This window comes from Prunus avium, chromosome 8 (genome assembly GCF_965620075.1).
Source record: "Prunus avium chromosome 8, drPruAviu1.hap1.1, whole genome shotgun sequence".
Taxonomy (NCBI): Eukaryota; Viridiplantae; Streptophyta; class Magnoliopsida; order Rosales; family Rosaceae; genus Prunus; species Prunus avium.
In genome coordinates, this window is record NC_142291.1 from 36694600 (window position 1) to 36714840 (window position 20241).

Below are 20241 nucleotides of genomic sequence, written 5' to 3' on the forward strand. Positions count from 1 at the left end.
GGGTAACGGTCAAGGTTTGCATATATCTAATATTGGTTCTGGTTCCATCTCTCAATTCCATTTAAATAAAGTTCTTCATTGTCCTTCCGCATCTCATAATTTGCTTAGTGTTCATCAATTTGCTCTCGATAATTCTGTCTATTTTATTTTCACCCCCTTTGATTTCTATGTGAAGGATCTCGTCTCGGGGAAGATGCTTTTCCACGGCAAGAGTGAAAATGGTCTCTATCCGTTCCGGTCTCCTTCATCCTCCTCTTCCTTTCCTACCACCGCCGTGGCCCTCCTTGGTATCCGTACTTCCTCTTCCGTGTGGCATCAACGCTTAGGTCATCCATCTCCTGTTGTCTTTCAGAAGATTTCCGCTCACCTTCCCCTTTGTGGTTCTCCTAGTAGTTCTTTTTGTTCTCATTGTCCACTAGGCAAAAGTAGTCGTTTACCGTTTCAGTTATCTTTTTTTATTTCTACTGTTCCGTTACAACTCGTTCATTGTGATATTTGGACATCTCCCGTTTTATCTAATAAAGGTTCTAAGTATTTTATCTTATTTGTTGATGATTACTCTCATTATACATGGGTTTTTCCCATGCGTTTTAAGTCTGAAGCCTTTGATTATTTTCATAAATTTAGGACATTGGTGGAAAATTTATTGTCTGTTGACCGTGTGTGCACAATCAAATCTCTTCAGACAAATGGGGGGGCTGAATTCCTTAGTCACCAATTCCAGCATTACTTAAGTACTCATGGGATTTTTCACCGTGTTTCCAATCCTCATACCCCCGAACAAAACGGAGCCGCAGAACGCAAACAGCGACACCTAATAGACATGGCTCTTACTCTCCTTGCCACCGCCCATATGCCCCTTTCCTTTTGGGTTGAAGCTTGTAATACTTCTACTTATTTAATCAACCGTTTGCCTGCCCATCAATTAAATTATTTGTCTCCATATGAATTTTTGTTTGGTAGTCGTCCTGACTATTCTATTTTTCGTGTTTTTGGATGTGCCTGTTTTCCTTACTTGCGTCCTTATAATAAACATAAACTTCAATTTCGATCTAAACAATGTGTTTTCATCGGTTACTCTCTCAATTACCAAGGTTATCGTTGTTATGATCCTTCCACTGGTCGTGTTTATCTCTCTCGTCATGTTGTTTTTTATGAATCTACTTTTCCATTTCAGGTTCTCTCTTGCACTTCCCCAGCTCCTTCATCCCCGGTGCCTCCCCCTCCACCTTTAGTTGTGTCTTCCTCCCCGGTGTCTCCACCACCGCCCCCTCCTTCCCCACAGCCCCCTCCATCTCCTCCTCCTTTTCCCACAATCACTCATGTTGATGTCCCCGCTTCTCCAGTTGAGTCATCCTTGCCCCCCTCCCTTCCCCCTACTCACACAATGGTCACTCGTTTGAGAGATGGGATTCGAAAACCAAATCCCAAATATGCAAATCTTGTTTTTTCGCAGGTATCTGAGATCGAACCTACCTCGTTCCGAGAAGCAAACAAATCGGATCACTGGCGCCAAGCTATGCTCACAGAGGTCCAAGCCCTCCACCACAATCATACTTGGGATCTTGTTCCTCCCTCCCCTCACTGCCATGCCTTGCCTTGCAAATGGGTGTACCGTATCAAACGCCGCTCTGATGGTTCCATTGAACGGTATAAGGCCCGTCTTGTGGCCAATGGTTTTCATCAACAATATGGCATTGACTACTTGGAAACTTTCAGTCCTGTTGTTAAGCATGTTACTGTTCGCATTATTCTTTCTCTTGCTTTTTCTCGGCAATGGCCCATTCGTCAGCTTGATGTCACTAATGCTTTTCTTCATGGTTACTTGTCTGAAGAGGTTTACATGCATCAACCCCGCGGCTTTGAAGACCCTAAATTTCCTCATCATGTCTGTCGCCTTCAGAAATCTCTCTATGGTCTCAAGCAATCTCCCCGTGCTTGGTTCTCCCGCTTCTCTGCATTTCTTATTCACTCGGGTTTCACAGCTTCCAAGGCAGATCCTTCCTTATTCATCTTTCATAAAGATGGCAATTTTCTCTTCCTTTTGATTTATGTGGATGATATTATTGTCACTGGTAATGCTTTGTCACAGGTTCAAGCCCTTATTCAGTCTCTTAACCGTCAGTTTGCTATGAAATATTTGGGGGATCTCCATTATTTTTTGGGCATTGAGGTCAAGCGTACTCCAGATATGCTGTGTTTAACTCAAGCCAAATATGCGGCTGATCTTCTGAAAAAGGCCAACTTACATGAGGCTAATCCTTGTCTCACTCCGGTTGCCACTGGTTCTCAACTTAGCTCTCTTCATGGCTCTCCTCTCTCCAATCCCACTGAGTATCGCAGTCTTGTTGGCTCACTTCAATATCTCACCCTCACCCGTCCGGACATCTCCTTTGTCGTCAACCAAGTTTGTCAATTCATGCATCAACCTACTGATATTCATTGGAAAGCCGTCAAGCGCATTCTACGTTATGTTCTTCGCACTTATCATGACGGCCTTGTTTTTCATCCTAGTGACTCTTCTGTGATTGCTTTCTCTGACGCCGACTATGCTGGTAATCCCGATGATTGTCGTTCTACAGGGGGATATTGTATTTTCTTTGGCTCAAACCTTGTCTCATGGAGCTCCAAGAAGCAGCCCACCGTCTCCCGCTCTAGTACCGAATCTGAGTATCGTCAATTGGCTCTCACTGCTATGGAACTCTCATGGATTCAACAACTCTTACAAGAATTACATGTCTCTTTGCCCTCACCTCCTTTGCTTTGGTGTGACAACACCAGCTCTATTGCTCTTGCTTCTAATCCGATCTTTCATGCGCGCACCAAACACATTGCCGTTGATTATCAGTATGTCCGCGAACTTCTCCTTGCTGGCTCCTTGCATGTTCGTTATGTCTCCACCCATACTCAGCTAGCTGACATTTTTACCAAGGGTCTCCCGCTTCCTCGGTATGCCTTTCTCAAATCCAAGCTGTTGCGCTCTTCGCACATCAGCTTGCAGGGGGATAATAGAGATGGCGCTAACTCTGCACCAAATCAGCCACTCCAATATCTGTGATTTACTTTCCCTTTATTGTAATATTGTAATTCCTTGTAATTATAGGTAATTGTAACCAAATAGGAATGTACTTGGAGACCAAGTACCCACCACTTGTATAAATACTTTAGTTCTATTTGAATACAGATGATCCAATTTCAAACCTAAGTGAATCTCTGACAATACGTACGCCATGTATTTTGTATTACTCCTCCATGCTTTCTAGCTTGTTTACAATGGCATCCGCATGATAATAACGTGTGGACATCCAGATAAGAAAATAACTATATATAAATGGTAAGGATTTGCCGTTGATCTTGCTCAACATTTTTATCATGCAATTGATTTTTCAGTCATACAAAAGATACGTTGCTGTGGAATTTGGATTACTTGGTGGAAACAAATTAACATTTTAAGGATGGCTCATTCCGTAAGTATATATAATGGATTAGGAGGTGGTGGAGTCGTTGTCAGAGTGTGTTGGAATTTTGATTATGCTTAGCACTCAAATGAACAAGTACAAAGTAATAATAAAGGAGAAGAAAACTATAAGGAGATACTTGTTATTTTCTCCAAACTTCTCACATAGGCTTGCTCGGTTTACACTTTCTTTAATTGAAACATCCTTGTGGTATGGGGACCCTTATCATTTCTGATGTTTTAGTTCAAGTGTATCAAACACATGATCGCTTGTTCTATATTAAAAAAAGAGGTGCAAGGTTTAAACTATCATTGGTATCGAAAAACAAAGTGCAATTGAGCTTATCAGTATGCAACTTTAGTTTTATTTTAAGAAGATAAAACAAATTCAAGTGTTTTAAGGCCCAAAAGAGGCCATCGGGTTGTGATCCAGTCAAGATTGAACCCGCGTTTGAATTACTTGAACCCCAAGTAAGCAATCCTAAACGCGTCGGGATCAAACCTGCTATATAAAGAGAGATAAAGATAGAGAGGCCTTAGGTCTTCGTTTTCTTTGACTTCTCTTAGCTTTGCGAGGTACCAGGGCAGAGCATCCATCAGGTGAGTTAGAGTTACTCCTTCCCCCTTCTTAGTCATATTTTCTTTTGTTTTGAAGTTTTTCTTCTGTTTTTTGTGTCAACTAGGTTTTCATATCTAATCTCAAACTGCCAATCCAAAACTTAACCCATCATAAAGTTAATTATTATTAACAGGACAATTTGAGCTTTTCAGATAGCAAAAACTTAGAGAAGAATTTGTGCGATCAAATATGCCTGCAACTTGTAGATAACAAAACTACTTACATGTTTTATGCAGGCTGCTTGCTTAACGCTTTCCGTGAATTGCATGCCTTTTTGTTCTTGTTTTGTAATTACTGAAGAAGAATATCAGAAAAGCTATCGAAGTTTCACATAGAAAATGTTAGCAAGTCCTTACTTACTTAGATTTTTGGTTCCGTACTATGTTAGGATTTTTGGCTACTTACTTGTTTGTCTAGTCCTATTATAATTAAGATTTATTTCCTATTGTAATTTAGGGTTGTTTTCTATTGTAATTTAGATTTATTTCCTATTTTATTTAGGGTTGTACTTCCTTATAAATACCTCCATATTGGAAAAGAATACATATCTGAAAATTTGGCCTTCTTTGTTTGACTTTCATTCTTATTGTTAACATTCCCAACTCTTATTGTTTTGCCTTGAAGTTGTTATTTGCAGGACAGGCTGCTCAACCGTTGTTTCTGTTGTTGCTGTAATTGATCCTCATAATGGAAGATCGTCATGAGACTCCAGATAAGAACATTGAGTTGTGGAAAATTAAGAAGCTCATCAAGGGGCTTGAAGCTGCAAGGGGCAATGGTACCAGCATGATTTCTCTCATCGTACCTCCCCGCGATAAAATACCTCAAGTTACGAAGATGCTCAGTGAAGAATTAGGATCCGCTTCCAACATCAAAAGCAGGGTGAATCGTCAATCTGTTCAAGGAGCAATTGCATCTGCTCAGCAGCGGCTCAAGCTTTACAACAAGGTTCCTCCTAATGGGCTTGTTCTGTATACGGGAACAATTGTTACCGAAGATGGCAAGGAAAAGAAGATCACAATTGATTTTGAGCCTTCCAAGCCCATCAATGTGTCTCTTTACCTCTGTGACAACAAGTTCCATATTGAAGCTCTGACTGTTCTCTTAGAATCTGATGAGAAATTTGGTTTCATTATCATGGATGGTAAGGAGTCTCTGTTTGGAACGTTGAGTGGTAATGTGAGGGAGGTGCTTCACAGATATCTTGTTCACCTCCCAAAGAAACATGCAAGAGGAGGGCAATCAGCTGCTCGATTTGCTCGTATTGGACAAGAGGCCCGCGACAACCATGTTACCAAGACAGCAGAGCTTGCCACAAACCTTTTTATTGATCCAGCCACCAACCAGCCCAATGTTAAAGGATTAATACTGGCTGGATCAGCTGACTTCAAAACTAAGCTTAGTGAGTCAGGTAGGTTTGATCCTCGTCTGCAGGCCAAAATACTGAAAGTTGTGGATATTTCTTATGGAGGAGAGGAAGGTTTTAATCAGGCTATTAAGATGTCTCAAGAGATTCTGTCCAATGTGAAATTTATACAGGAGCAGCACTTGTTAGGCAAATACTTTGAGGAAGTTAACCAGGATACAGGAAAGTATGTTGTTGGTGTAGATGATACACTAAAAGCTTTGGAGATGGGTGCTATTAAGATACTCATTGTGTATGAAAATCTGGAGATCAATAGGTATGTGTTAAAGAACTCCAAGACTGAGGAGATTTTTGTTAAACAGTTGAACGAGGAGGAGGAAAACAATCAAAGCAACTTTCGAGATCCTGTCACCTCCGACCAACTAGAGATTCAGGAGAAGATGTCACTGCTAGAGTGGCTTGCTGATGAGTACAAGAGCTTTGGTTGTACTCTTGAGTTTGTCACCAACAAATCACAAGAGGGGTCACAGTTCTGTCGCGGTTTCGGGGGGATTGGAGGAGTTCTGCGGTACCAGCTCGATATGAGGTCATTCGATGAGTTTGCTGATGATGAAGTTGAGGAAGACGGGGAAGTTTACGATGTTGGAGAAGCTGAAGATGATTCTGAATAGGAATTAATGAAGTATTCCCCAATGCTGGTGCAGGAAGGCAGGGGTGAAATGGCCTGCACCAGTGCGCATAGGGCTGTGGCGGCTGCTGCTACTGCTCCTGAGTGGTGTTCAAAAAATTTCTCAGGCTCGACCAAGGTTTCTATATATATATATATATATATATTCTCTGCTAGCTACTTCAAATTGCATCCTTTTTTATTTATTTAAATTTTGTATTGACTAGTTCCTTTACCATTTATTTCTTAAAGGACATTGCTGTTCGGTTCATTTTTACACATGATTTTTCATGTTATTCACCCACTATTTTGAGTTAGTTCTTGACATTTTATAGCTTTTTACTTCTTTTTTGTGTTTTAATAGGTTTTACTTTGGTTTGTATGAAAATGAGCTAAAAGTGCATTATTTGATATAAATTCTGTTTTTGTTCATTTTCGTAGGTCAACTTCGTGGCCTTGGATCAGCATGTTCCGGTCCTTGGATGAGGTGATGATCTTCATAAGACTTGTTCCAATGGATGTTGACTACAACATATCCAAATTTGAGCTCCATTGGATAAGTATTGCCTATCCAACCAATCCAGCATGTTACCACAGCTCTGGAAATCCGAGTTGGCCAGTTTTCACCTCCACTTAGTGTGATCTTACTTCTACTTGTTACCATGCCTTTCGTAACAATATTTTACTTTAGTTAAGTGGAATTTTCTGAGAGTATATTTGTGAGGACAAAACTTCATCATGAGAGGAGACAAGAAAACAAAGGCAAAAGTGTGCCATGATGAAAAGGAGGAGAGAGAGGAGCATAGAGAGGAATCAATTGACTTTGGGGCAGCAGCTAGGCAACGGATCATTCATTCAGTTTTTATTACAATTTGCAGAGACTTTCTAAAAGCTGGGAGCTAGAGAGCTAGAGGAGGAAGACAAAGTCATCCAAGCAAGAAGTGGAAGAGATTTCCACCATTGAAGACCTTGAGCTTCCACCTTCACAAAAGCTGTAACTTCTTTCTAGTTTTATTTCGAATTTGTGTTTGAAATGATTATGAGGAACTAAACTCCATAGCTAGGGCTTAGGTTGAAGCCCTAAACATGAATACCTTATTGTTTTGATGCTTGAGTGTATGAATTTCTAGATATTGTTGATGAATTCCAATTCACCAAATTAATCTATCCTTTATGTATGTTCTTCTTTGATTGATCACCTTTGAAAGCATGCTTCTTGAGATTGTTGGGATTATGTGTATCCTCATGTTATCCTAAGCAATAAATGGATGAAGTAAGAATCATCCATGTGAATTGGTTTCTTGAATACCTAATGTAAACATCATGCTATTAGGATTCTTGTGATGTTCATATTCTCTTTGAACTTAATGGGTTCTCCTTGTAATTGAATCGAAGTACGAACCATACCTAGGTTCGGTTATGAGGAGGGCACAAGTATTGTAGCACGAACCATGCACTTTACGTATATTAGAGAGAATCAATGCGTCTTGAGCCACGACCCATGGTCTTGATTGCGAACATCTTCATTAACACGTTTAGAGTTCATCACTTGAGTATTCATGAACTTGGGTAGAATTGTTTAGGGTGGATTCCGAAACCCTAGTGTTTGTTACATTTTGATTTCACATCTTGATAATTCATCTCTTCCATTCTCATTTAAATTCGAAGTCCATTTACTTACATGCAATAGAAATAGATCACTTGAACCAAATCAAAACCCCCCCCAATGTGTGTGTGAGTTGCGTGTTTGACACGTTACGTGTCTTTGTTACTGAATTTTATTTCTTTCTGTAATTGTTTTGGACTTTTGGTCCGCGATGTGTTCTTCCATTTTCTGTGCTGAATCCAACCGTATAAAGAACGTGAATTTTGGACGTACGGTTGGAAAGTTATAGGCAAAACACTGGACAGAGGTCGAAACTGAAAAACAGAGAAAACGAATCTGCCCAAAAACGACCGGTCGCTTTTACCTGACGACCGTCGCTTTTCAAGTCAAATTTTGAGTTTCGAATCTGCCCAAAAACGACCGGTCGCTTTTACCTGACGACCGGTCGCTTTAGCACTGTTCATAGGTGATAAATGGGTGATAAAAGGGTGATAGAAAATGCTGTTTGTGTTTTTGTTTAGTTTTCTTGTGTTGTTTCATTTCTTTTACACTTCTTTACTCATTTTTAGTTTCCATTTTGCATTTGTGCATTTGTGGTGTGTCAATTAAGTGTTCTTTACGTACTCAAATTAGAACTTATAGGAAGCCGACAAGTTCTTCGTGGGATCGACCCCGTACTTACATAATCTATACTTCAATAGATTCGTGCACTTGCGGGTATTTTTAATTGGTTGTTTGCACATTAATTTGTGTCCTCTTAGGAATGCAACAATTGCATCTTCATCTAGTCCTGGAAAGCTTGATATGGTGATTGCATCTAAATCACAAAAAGGTGGGGTTGGAAAATCCTGCACCAAAGTTGTTGCTGCTCCTCCTGAGAGCTACTCAAAAAATTTATCAGGCTTGATCAAGGTTTATATTTCTACTCTCTCTACATCATATGACATTATTTTCTTTTTCAATGACTGGTTGCTTAATCATAGTTTATTTCTTGAAGGGCACTGCATTGTTATCTGATCCAGAAAGCTTGATGTGGTGATTTCTTCTGGATCACAAAGGGGGCTGGACAGAACAATCATCCAGAATGAGGACATTATGCAGAGAGCTGCCTCTTTTGGATGATCAAGACTTGGCAGTGGTTTTCTTACAACTTAATTAGTGTTTAGCCAAACAATTTATGCAGTGTTTAACTATTTGGTAGTACTTTTCTTTTTTTAAGTGAATTTCTGTCAAACAATTAATTTCATACTCTGAGATGACTTTTGTTTGTTATGGTTTGCAAATAAAATTTTCCATTTCAACTGAATCGAAGCTCCCCATATATAATGTCCTTCAATCGAGGGATCCCTCAAATATCAAATGTCTTGTAAATAAATAAAAACGCAGCAAATGAAAAGAAAACTTCTAGAATAGTGGATATGGTACTAGTCCAGTTGTAGAAAGGTTCCCAAAGTTTATTAGTTCTAAATTTTGAAGGTCACAACTTACAGAGCTGCATGCAATTGGGTAAATTTGATGAACCTAATAATTTATTTGTAAATTAAAACCTAAACATTAGTATTACAGCAGCAAGTCGGAGGTTCAGTCCCAAATCCCATACAGGCGCCCCCCTTGGGATGCTGCTTGGCTATGCAGGCCCCATTGCAGTCTATGAAGTCTGAACATTGTCCCAGGCAAACCCCCACGGTATTCGTTTGTGTGAATTTTTCCCTCTCCCGGCAAAACAGATTAAAGAAATATCAATTTAAAATGTGGAGGTTGGTTTAAGATTCACTTAATCCCTCCCAAGTGAAAAAATTATATATATATTTTAGAAATAAATGAATTAGAATGTATGGTTAATGGTTGAAATTCAAAATATACAAAAACAGTTAGGAAGATAAAGTAAAAATTGACAGAAAATCTGTACTCTGAGTTCTGGCAATGCATTCGTCTAACTTTAAACCCAAGCCATATATATGATGAATGTGGGGTCAATGAATTGTTTATTTATTTATAGCATTCAGTCCACACTTGGCCCTTGTCAGTCAGCTAGCTGTCTTTGCATTAGATATACACGTGTCATCATCTGATTGAATCTGAACCAGCAATATTATATATCCACGGTCACAAGCTGGAGTAGAAGCTGCTACTCTGTTTGCTCTGTTTTGATGAAAATTCAAACAGCTAGAGCTAGCCTTCATTGCATGTCATTAGTCTTGCTGACAACAATTGGAACTGATTTTTGTTCGAAATATATTGTGGTTTGTTGATTTTCTTGTGAACTTTTTAAAAAAGCACTTTTAGGCTTAAGCTAATGAAAGCTCTAGCTAAAGCAAATCATGAAAAGTGATGAGCCTGGGAAATATTAGATAGCTTTAGAAAGCTAGCTACCAAAGCCAGCATTTAAACTTATTTACTACACCCAACTGCCCCCCACCGCTGTTTTTGCCTTTATAAGCAAACCCTCAAACCCTTCTCCACAAACCAAGCGACCTAAAGAGACCACAAGTACTGCAAAAACAAAGAGAGAGCAGAGAGAGCAGAGAGAGAAGAAACAGAGAGATGGCAAGGTGGTGCATTGTGCTGGTTCTTGCTCTAGTTGTAGCTCACACTACAGCTAGAAACGTGCCTACAGCGAATGACGCTGGTTTCAAAGACCAAAAGAACTTCCTCGGTGGCGTTGGTGGCTTCTCTGGTATTGGCAGCAATGGGCTTCCATTTGCTGGAGCAGGGGCTGGTGGTGGTGGTGATCTTGGAGGTGGACTTGGTGGCGGCGCTGGGATAGGCGGAGTTGCCGGGCTTGGTGGTGGTAGTGGTGGAATCGGTGACTTGGGTGGTGCAGGCGGCTTGGGTGGTCTTGGTGGTTTAGGAGGCGGCACCGGAGGCTTGGGTGGTCTAGGCGGCTTAGGAGGCTTGGGTGGTCTTGGCGGCTTAGGAGGCGGCACCGGAGGCTTGGGAGGTCTTGGTGGAGTAGGAGGTGCTGGTGGCGTTTTAGGAGGTGCTGGTGGTGGCGTTGGTGGCGGTGTTGGTGGCGGAGTTGGTGGCGGTGTTGGTGGTGGAAGTGGTGTTCTTCCCTACCCTTGAAGATGTAGTTCAAATATGGGATTGATTGTGTTGTGTGTTTACCTCTTTATGGGATTAATTTGTGAAAGTTTAGCTGTTGAAGTGTTTGGCAGTTAAGTTAGTTGTGTGAGGTCATGACTCATGAGCTAAGGGTATTTTCTTAAATATTTCGTTTGTGTCTTCCTAATACTAGTTACTAGTTAGTCAAACAATATTATATCAAGAAAATGTTTCCTTGTGCCCTTTTAATATTATATCAAGAAAATGTTTGATCTTTATCTTTACTATTAAACCAGTAAATGTTTCTGTTCTAACAAAAGTTCTCACTGAAAGAAAAAAAAAAAAATTCCGAGAATTCTCTGCATAAATATTTCATAATGGAAGCAATCGTAGTCGTGAAGGTCATGATCAGAAGAACCATCACTAAAAAGGTCATTTACCAGAATCCAGAGAGAACACTATTAACAGTGACCTTCTGAGAAGTCTTCGTGTTGCATCCCCTTTCCTCATTAAAAAAAAATTAGAACACCACTAACTTGACCAAGAAATGGACATTATTTCTTTTTTATTCTTGCTACAATAAATGAATGATAAATTGTTCCAGAAAAATGCAGCATTTCTCGTACGTCTACTTTTGATTGTGGCAATCTTGCCTACCATCAATTCATCGAAGCAAAATCACCCACTTGACCAACCTAGCATTTACTATTACTTGGTCGATTGAAAGAGCTCTAGGCCATGAGTTCATGTTGCAATGCTGGGTTTGAGTCTGGAGCACCAGTGAGCAATAACTCTCCATCTCTCTGTCACCTGACAAAAATGTGTGGAACCCAGTAAAGATCGAGACTGAACACATAATGTGTGAAAAATTTAATACGTCTGGAATTTTTTTTATTTAAAAGTAAATAAAACCATAAATGAGGTGACCCAAGGGTTAGCTCGGATGGCAGCTCAATTTATTGAGTGAATTGAATTAGTAACCAGAAAAGCATCCACCCTCTACAGAAAACAACAACCACTTCTGCTTCTACTATAATGCATAGCCAAAGTTAGCATGAAACGAGAATATCACTATTTTATTATTCCAGTCAATAACACTATGACACGTGTGATAACACTTTCACGTGACATATTGACCGGGGATAGCAAAACAGTGATATTCCCGCTGCATCTAAGTTTTTCTCCATATAGGTAGTAGTTAGGTCGATCTCCCAAAGTGTTTTGGTTGTGATTTTTTTCTTTTTTTCTTTTTTTAGTTGAGAAGCTAAATGCAGTAAAAGAACATGCATGTAGATGTAGTTGAGAGATTGAGCACGTATATAATATATACATGTTTCCTTCATGATAGCACAAAAAGCATTCCATGGGTCCATGTTTTTTGTTTCCTTAAATCTGTCTTCATTTAAACAAAAGTGGTATCAACAACATTAGTGTAATAAATAAATACTAATCTCCCTTTCTCTTGAAACTTTTAATTTAAGACATGCGTGACCACATAAGGATAAGGTCATGAATATTTTGTTTAATCATAGGGCTCAAAAAGCACTTTTTGTTGGGCAATTGATCTGGGACAAGCACTTGAAGATAGGTTTCTTTCTACAGGCTAGCTTCATCAATATGAGCATATCCACAAGGGAAATAATTGAAGGCCAAATTGGGTCAAATTTATAAGTCCATGTCCAACTTTCCTCAATACGTTTGTGATTGACAAAAAGTTTATTACTTACTGTTACTACTTATAATTACCTGACTAATTATGTCACAAACTGCACACAATAAGTTTAATTTCCGTATGTTACACTAATCTCTTACTGAACGTATATAAACATTTATCATCCGCCAATAAAAAGCTATAATAAGAAAGAATAAGCCAAATCAAATCAAATCAAATCAAACCATGAGCACCATGTCGAGCAACGTGGTTTTCTTACTTGTAACGACGCTGCTAGCCATGGCTGCTCAATGCAACGCTAACTTTCCTTATTATTTTGGTGACTTCAAAGTAAGCATTCGAAACGGATTTAGCGGGAACATCAAGTTGGAGGTGAATTGCACATCATTTGACGATGATTTGGGCAGGCATTGGCTCCGAAAGGGAGAGACTTACAGCTTTAGTTTCCACACAGACATTTTGGGCACAACAACATGGGATTGCCGTTTAGCAACACAAGATGCTCCTCTTGGCACCTCCCAATTGTTCAAGTGTGACTATGATTTTCTCAAGAAGTGCGATTTCAGAGAGTGCAAATGGGATGTCAGGGACGACACAGAATATTTGCTAGACATTCCCCAAAACAAATATGTACGCTGGGCTCATACTTAGTTTAGTTGATGCTTTTCAAGATATCAAAAAATTGTTTTTTTGAAGGAATCTTGACTCTACGAGGGAAAGCTTTATTAAATACTAGAAATCGAAAGAAAAGACGTAATACCTTACAACAATTACATTATTCTGACTCTTCATGAATATCAGAAAACTTGAACTATGACGATTATTGTGTTGATATTGCAATATTCATTGATACTTTAGTATTACTCATCAACTATTAGTTTCTGATTATAACTTCTCAACGCTCATCAACTCTTATTTTCTGATTATATAAACATGCCTCCGCATTAGATTTATTTTTAGCGTTATTATTTCTTAATATTGTGCATGCAATCGATTTCACAAGGTCTTTCTTATGAATTAACATCTCATTAAATCTCAAGTCAAATGTGCTTTTGGATCGTCATAATATTCATGTTGTGCATGCCAAAACATAAATACCAACCTTCCCCACGCCATCATATTAGTTAAAATTCCAAGTACATAATGAACGAAAAGAGCCAAAAACTTGGAGCAAAAGAGAAAGCTTTATTGAATACTAGAAATCGAAAGGAAAGACGTAATACCTAACTCCAATTACATTATTCGTCTCTCCATGCATATCAAAAAACTTAGACTATGACGATGATTGTGTTGATATTGCAATATTGATTGATATTTTAGTAACACTCATTAGATTCTGATTATAACTTATCAACACTCATCAACTCTTATTTTCTTATTATATAAACACACCTCCCATTAGATTTATTTTTAGCGTTATTATTTTAGATTATTATAAATAAACCCAATCCTAGACATGTATTTATAAAAAAACTCACACACTATTTAAACATAGAAACACACCCAAAATCAACCCCAAAATCAACAATTGTATATTTTTTGGGTGTGTTTATAAATGGATTTTGAGTGTGTATAATGATGGGTTTTGGGTGTGTTTATAAAGTGTTTTGGGTGTTGGGTTTTTTTATAATTTCAGCCCCCATTTTGGGTGTTTTAGTGAAACTCCCGATATATTAATTCATAAGAAAGGCCTTGTGCATGCAATCGATTTCACAAGGCATTTCTTATGAATTAATATATCTCATTAAATCTCAAGTCAAATGAGCTTTAATTTTCATGTTGTGCGTGCCAAAGCATAAATACCAATCTTCCCACGCCATCGTATATTTAGTCAAAATTCCAAGTACATAATGAATGAAAAGAGCCAAAAACTTGGAGCAAAAGGGAAAGAAATATAGCCACGACAATGAGCCCAATCACCAAAACCCACCTACTTGTTCTTGCTTTTGCAATAGCAATAAGCCCCATCTGGTGCTCTCCTTCATCCAAAAGCGAAGTGTTTCCAGAATTCACAAAATGGCATGTCTACGTCGTCAATGGATTGAACGACAACCAGACTTTGTTGGTCCACTGTAATTCCAAAGAAGATGATTTGGGCATTCAAAATCTGTCACAAGGGGCAAATACGACATGGAGTTTCAGAACAAACTTCGTCCACTCAACTCTTTTTTGGTGCTACATGAGCAAGGCCAACGCCCATGCTGCCCTAAAAGTCTTTTGGCAAGACATCTATCTCTTTCAGAAATGCAATTGGAAGAACTGTATTTATATAGCAAAAGATGATGGGGTTTACATAAAAGATTTTCCAAACGATTGTGATGTGTTTGCCAAGAAATGGGAAGATGGATGGCGATGATAATAATCAAGATTTCAATATACTAGTCCAATTTATTCAGAATTTTAATTAATAATTGCGGTTGTATATGCATCTTCTTTAAAATAAAATTTTCGTTGTTTTTTATTTATTTATCTTTTTTAATTATTCTTTCGTGCTTATCCTCTTTTGTTGTATTTAATTTGTATCCAAAAAGCAATAAGGACCACATCATCGATACAATGAATTGAATTTTATTCAATTAAATAATATGCTACCAAATATAAATTTGAAACTTTTTTGAGAAAAAAACGATAGAGTGCATTTATAATTAAGAAACAAAAGTCTTCAGTGAGCCAGTACAAATACAGATAACCACACAAGATTATTACAAATACGGAAGCACAGTAACTACAAAGGGTTAAACCAAATATACGAAGGACTCCACTGACAACATTAGGTGCACAAGTGTACCTCCACATATAGCCATAAATTGATCGTCTTTAAGATTCAAAATATTTCATAATTTTAGAAAACAGGATAAAAAAAAGGATAAAAAAAAATTATGGATAGGAAAGAGAGGCAGATAATTCCTTAGTTAATTCAATGAATCTATAGTCGAACGTCATTCATATGCTTCCTTTTATGAAAATATGCAAACTTGGAAAAGAGTTATATGGATAATCCAAAGTTCCATAACCAGATCAATTTGGCAATATAAAACAACAAGAAAATGATCCTAACGTTAACATACAGAACACAAAACAATGAGGGCTTTCAAAGGATATGTGGTTTTCTTCGTCTGTGCAGCAATATTAGCCCTCAGTGCCCCATGTCTTGGAAACTCTCATGAGAACACTGTGGGAATTCGTTTTGATAGATGGCATGTGCACGTGGTTAACAACTTGAGCGCCGGAAAAACATTGTTTGCTCATTGTAAATCCAAAGACGACGATCTAGGCGAGCGAAACCTTGCACCTGGGACTGAGTTCAATTGGAGTTTCAAAGAGGATTTCTTTGGATCGACGTTGTATTGGTGCTACATGAGCACGGGCCAGAAGCATGCAGCATTGGATGTGTTTTGGGTGGAGAGTGACCATAGTTGGCTTCAGTATAGATGCAATTGGAAAGATTGCATTTGGATTGCGAAAGATGATGGGATTTACATAAAGATTATTCCTGAAAATCGTGATGAGTTTTCTCATAAATGGGAGGTGTAGGTGACGCTTGATGATCATGGCAACAACTATGTGATTGTAAAAGGAATTAGGGTGTCCAATTTCCAGTATTGATGCAATAAAGAATAGCCCAGAAAATTATGTGAAAGTGTTACATGTATTATGGTAGCATTTTCCTGAGTTTCGGTGACAATTTTCCTCATTTTCGGTTATTCACATCCTCATTTTCCCCTATTAAACACATCTTTAATAACCAGATAATTCTCATACACGAAACATATATAAGAGACTTTTGTTGATAAGAAAGAAATAGTCACGAATTTTCTGAGCATTAGCAAAAATAGTCAATATGGCTCTTGGGATTTCCTTCCAAACAAAATTTATTTCCATCCATAATGCTATTAATTCGCCAAGGTATATAAGCATTTTAGAGTGCCTGTCTTATTTCCCCACACATGTACCGTATCTTCCCACTCACCATTATTCCTAAGATACCCTTTAATTATTAATTCACGCAAATTTTCTTTGCTAACATTAGTGGTTGAGATATGGAGAGGATCAAGTTATGTTTAACCAACTAAAAAAATTAATATTATATGTGAATTGGACCTTCTATATATGTTCAGACTTTTATATAGACATTTTAAAAAACACTTCTATGAAAATTAACACAGCAAAATCTTCAATTTAATTATCTCCAAGTGTTCCTATTTTATACAAAGTTTATTTCTTTCATATGGTCTTTTTTTTTAACTGAATTTATTTTCATGTGGTCTAACATGCACCCGGACATGAATTTCTCCTTTTGTGATAAATTTCTTGAAAACTTCTTCATCACCCTTCTAGTGCTTTCCCTTAAATCAAGATTAGTTTATGATATATTTGCACTAAAAATTCTCAATTTTTTTTTAAAAAATCTTTCTCTTTCTCTTTTGTTTAACATTGGGATTTATGAATATTTTTTGTATTTCTTTTGAGTTTGAATAGTGTAGATGATGAGATTAATCTTCAACCATTTTAAAATTTGAATTCATAAGAATTATGATTGTAATGAATGTACGTATATATTATCAATCAATATGAAATGATAGTATGAAGTGGGCCAAAACGAGTAGTTAATGTAGTATTAACTAATTAACTGGTTAGCGCTTGAGCCTGAATAAAATGAGAACCCTCTAATTATTTTTAAAAAAATTTGTGAAGGGCTCCCTCTAATGTGAAATCCTGGCTCTGCCACTAAAAGTGGGTGTGCCCATCTTAAACAAAGGTTCATCCATTGCTATCTAAGACCAAAGGATTTATGGATATCCATCAACAAAGCATTCCATAAATCCTTTTTTTATGCAAATGTTTTTTTTCATAGATGAAGCTACTTGCATGTGAGCTTGGCGCGAAGAGTTGTATAGTGGGGTTGCTGTTCATAGTGATCTGGGTGTGAAGGAGAAGAAAACGAAGGTTCATGCTTTCCTGAGTCCATGGAAGTCATTTTATAAAAGGATAATTTAGTCTTTAAAATTTTGAAAATAAGATGGATGGGAAAATAAGACAGGGGTGAAAATAACAACACTCACATTTTATCACTACCTAGCCATCTTACATTTGATTTTAGATTAATTTATTCCTTTATTTGCATTTACAGCCATATATTTAATTTCACTAGAAAATGATATTTGAGTTAATAGAAGAGTGAGAAAAGTGGTCACCAAATTTGAGGAATGAAAAATGGAGTGCAACAAGAAGTTTATGGGAGTTGCCAATGTAACTCCTTGTTTTCTCTAAATGAATGTGTGACAACTCACAAAAGAGGCTGATAATTGCAAATGACCCACTAGTGTAGTAGTTTGGAGTAATTACTCTTCAGATAAAATTCTGGGTTCGAATCCTAACATATGTATCGTATGTGTGAGTTTAGGAAAGGTCTTAAAAAAAATCAAAAAACAAAAAGAAAGAGGCATATAACTCCTCAAATAATTAAATGAATAGTACAAACTTCCATTAATGATTAATATATACCCAAGTTTGGCTACCTATATATAAACCAACAAGAAAACTGAGTTTGCTGCTCAAAACCAGAGATAAAACAATGACTATATTTCCTTTCAGCTTCAAATCCAATTATGTGGTTTTCTTTGTGTTTGCTGCAATATTTTTAGCAGCCTTGGCTCTCCCATGTCATGCAAACTCAGCTAATCCGACCAACTTGGGTTATCCGATAAATAAATGGGTTGTTCATGTTGTTAATCAAATGGGGGCTTCAAAAACATTGGTAGCTCATTGTAAATCCAAGGACGACGATCTGGGAATCCGTGACGTTCTGCCTGGGAATGAGTTCAACTGGAGTTTCAAAGAGAATTTCGGTGGAACAACGCTTTTCTGGTGCAACATCCACAACAACCATCAACACGCTAATTTTCAGGTGTTTTGGCATGAGGATGAGACTAAGAGCAGTTGGCTTCACTACAGATGCAACTGGAAAGAGTGCTTTTGGGTCGTTAAAGATGGTGGGTTTTACATAAGAAACACCCCTGAAAGCCGTGATGAGCTTCAGCATCAATGGGAACCAGGGTGGTAATTAGTTAATTAATTAAGATGATGATTAGCCATAAACAAGTTCTGATTTGCACTTCCTAAATGTGTTAATGTATGCATTTTGAGTATTTCTTTTGGCTTCCCTTGACAATTTTGTAATAGGACAATCATTGTATTTCTCAAGCTCTAGTCTAGATTAAGAATTACATCTCTAGGTATGCTTATTTGGCTACATTATGATGGACAACAATGGGTTCGACAAAAGGTAAATCTTGCATTGCATTACATTGCATTTTCTAACTTCTGAAGATTATGACTAGTCATCTTTCCTTTGTATGACTAGTCAACCTCTGCCTCAGTGAGATTTCCAGCTCACTGTTTCCAGCTGGACTCTACCCATCTATTTTGTCCTATTCTGCGAAATTCCCTGCTGCCTTGTACGATTCTAACCTAGGAATTTTTGTGTAAAAGCCAATGCATTCCTCAATTGGCAGCCGTCACTTGGGTAGGCAAGTTTTGGAAAGTTTCTTTGCAAACTTTCGCTTCTTCCTCATGAGTAACCTTCATATTCTTCCTCTTTGAGTTTTCCAAATTGTTCCCTTTTTGAAAACTGCATTTGAAATATGAAAACCTCATCTTGCTAGATCAAACACCCTCTCATATATATCTAGGTCAGATTCAAGATTGATTTCTTCAAGAGTATGGTTTCTTGAAGAAATTGGTCATTCTCCCTTTGAAATCCAAATTTGGTTTCTATCTAAGTTAGAGCTTGGAAGCTAGTGCCATGGGATGAAAGAGCTGGAGAAGGAGCTGTCATTGCCATGAAGAACTGAGCTTCAAGCTTTGCTAAGTTGGAGAAGAAGATTGCACAAAGGAGGTATAGCTCATCTTCCTAAATAGATCTAGGTTTTGCTTGAGCTTGCTTGTATTCCTTTGTAAGAATCTTTTTCTACTTATTGGATTGCCTGGTCAGTTGATGACCCCCAGTTTTTCCCAATGGTGGGTTTCTGGGTGAACAAAATCTGGTTTGCATATATGTAATTTTTCTGGGTTTGTGTTCTTGGTGGTTGACTAGTCATCGTATGAATTCTGGGTTTGTGTCCTGGTAGTTGACCAGTCATCATTATCTGTTGTTTGGTGTTTGCTTGATTATAAATGTTTTCACACACTTCCACCATAGTTGTTGCTAGCACAGGGGATGCCTAGATTGACGGGTCCTTCTGAGTGCCTAGGTTGTCACTGGTATTTCTCTAGGGTTTACATTGTAGCATGCTTGGTGTGTATTCTTGATTGTGATTGATCATGACTAGCAGTTGACTAGTCATAAGTGTATTGGTCAAGGTCTAAAGTGTGTGAAGTATGTTCTGGTTTTTGTTTGTGTCATTTAATTTACCCCTCGTCACCTAAGTACCAGTTTCAATATGTAGTTATGATCCAAGGAGTTGTAAAGGAAGATGTCAAATCACTACCCTTATGCAATAAAGAATTTGAGACCAATAAATTATGTGAAATGCTATTACAATTTTATTAGGTGAAATTGGTTTGCAATTTTAGCAAGCTCATGCTGACCCAATTCGAATCTAAATTGAAATTTGGACGAGTTTAAATTGGTTATATGTTGGAAAAGAAATTAAAGTTGGGCATATGGTTTGATAATTACTTAAACTGATCAACATTAGGCTAGACCATATTGGCTTCTTATTTTTAATTTTAAAATGAAGAAATTAGTTGAATACAAAGTTGAAGAATCGGTATAATTATGGTAGATAGAGAGAGAAAAAGAGGGAC

At 37.8% G+C, this 20241-nt stretch overlaps 3 protein-coding genes and 2 pseudogenes across 3 annotated transcripts; all 5 read left to right on the forward strand.

Moving 5' to 3' along the window:
* The first annotated feature begins 4763 nt into the window (after positions 1 to 4763).
* LOC110750094 (eukaryotic peptide chain release factor subunit 1-3 pseudogene) lies at positions 4764 to 6148 on the forward strand (annotated as a pseudogene).
* Positions 6149 to 10163: 4015 nt separating this feature from the next.
* LOC110750110 (uncharacterized) lies at positions 10164 to 11038 on the forward strand. Its single transcript, XM_021950386.2, has one exon. The coding sequence runs from the start codon at positions 10260 to 10262 to the stop codon at positions 10779 to 10781; it is 522 nt and encodes a 173-aa protein (XP_021806078.1). The 5' UTR covers positions 10164 to 10259; the 3' UTR covers positions 10782 to 11038.
* Positions 11039 to 12666: 1628 nt separating this feature from the next.
* LOC110750111 (S-protein homolog 27-like) lies at positions 12667 to 13083 on the forward strand. Its single transcript, XM_021950387.1, has one exon. The coding sequence runs from the start codon at positions 12667 to 12669 to the stop codon at positions 13081 to 13083; it is 417 nt and encodes a 138-aa protein (XP_021806079.1).
* A 2430-nt stretch (positions 13084 to 15513) lies between these two features.
* On the forward strand, positions 15514 to 15966 carry LOC110750112 (S-protein homolog 1-like). Its single transcript, XM_021950388.1, has one exon. The coding sequence runs from the start codon at positions 15514 to 15516 to the stop codon at positions 15964 to 15966; it is 453 nt and encodes a 150-aa protein (XP_021806080.1).
* Positions 15967 to 18007: 2041 nt separating this feature from the next.
* LOC110750113 (S-protein homolog 1 pseudogene) lies at positions 18008 to 18496 on the forward strand (annotated as a pseudogene).
* Positions 18497 to 20241: the final 1745 nt, after the last annotated feature.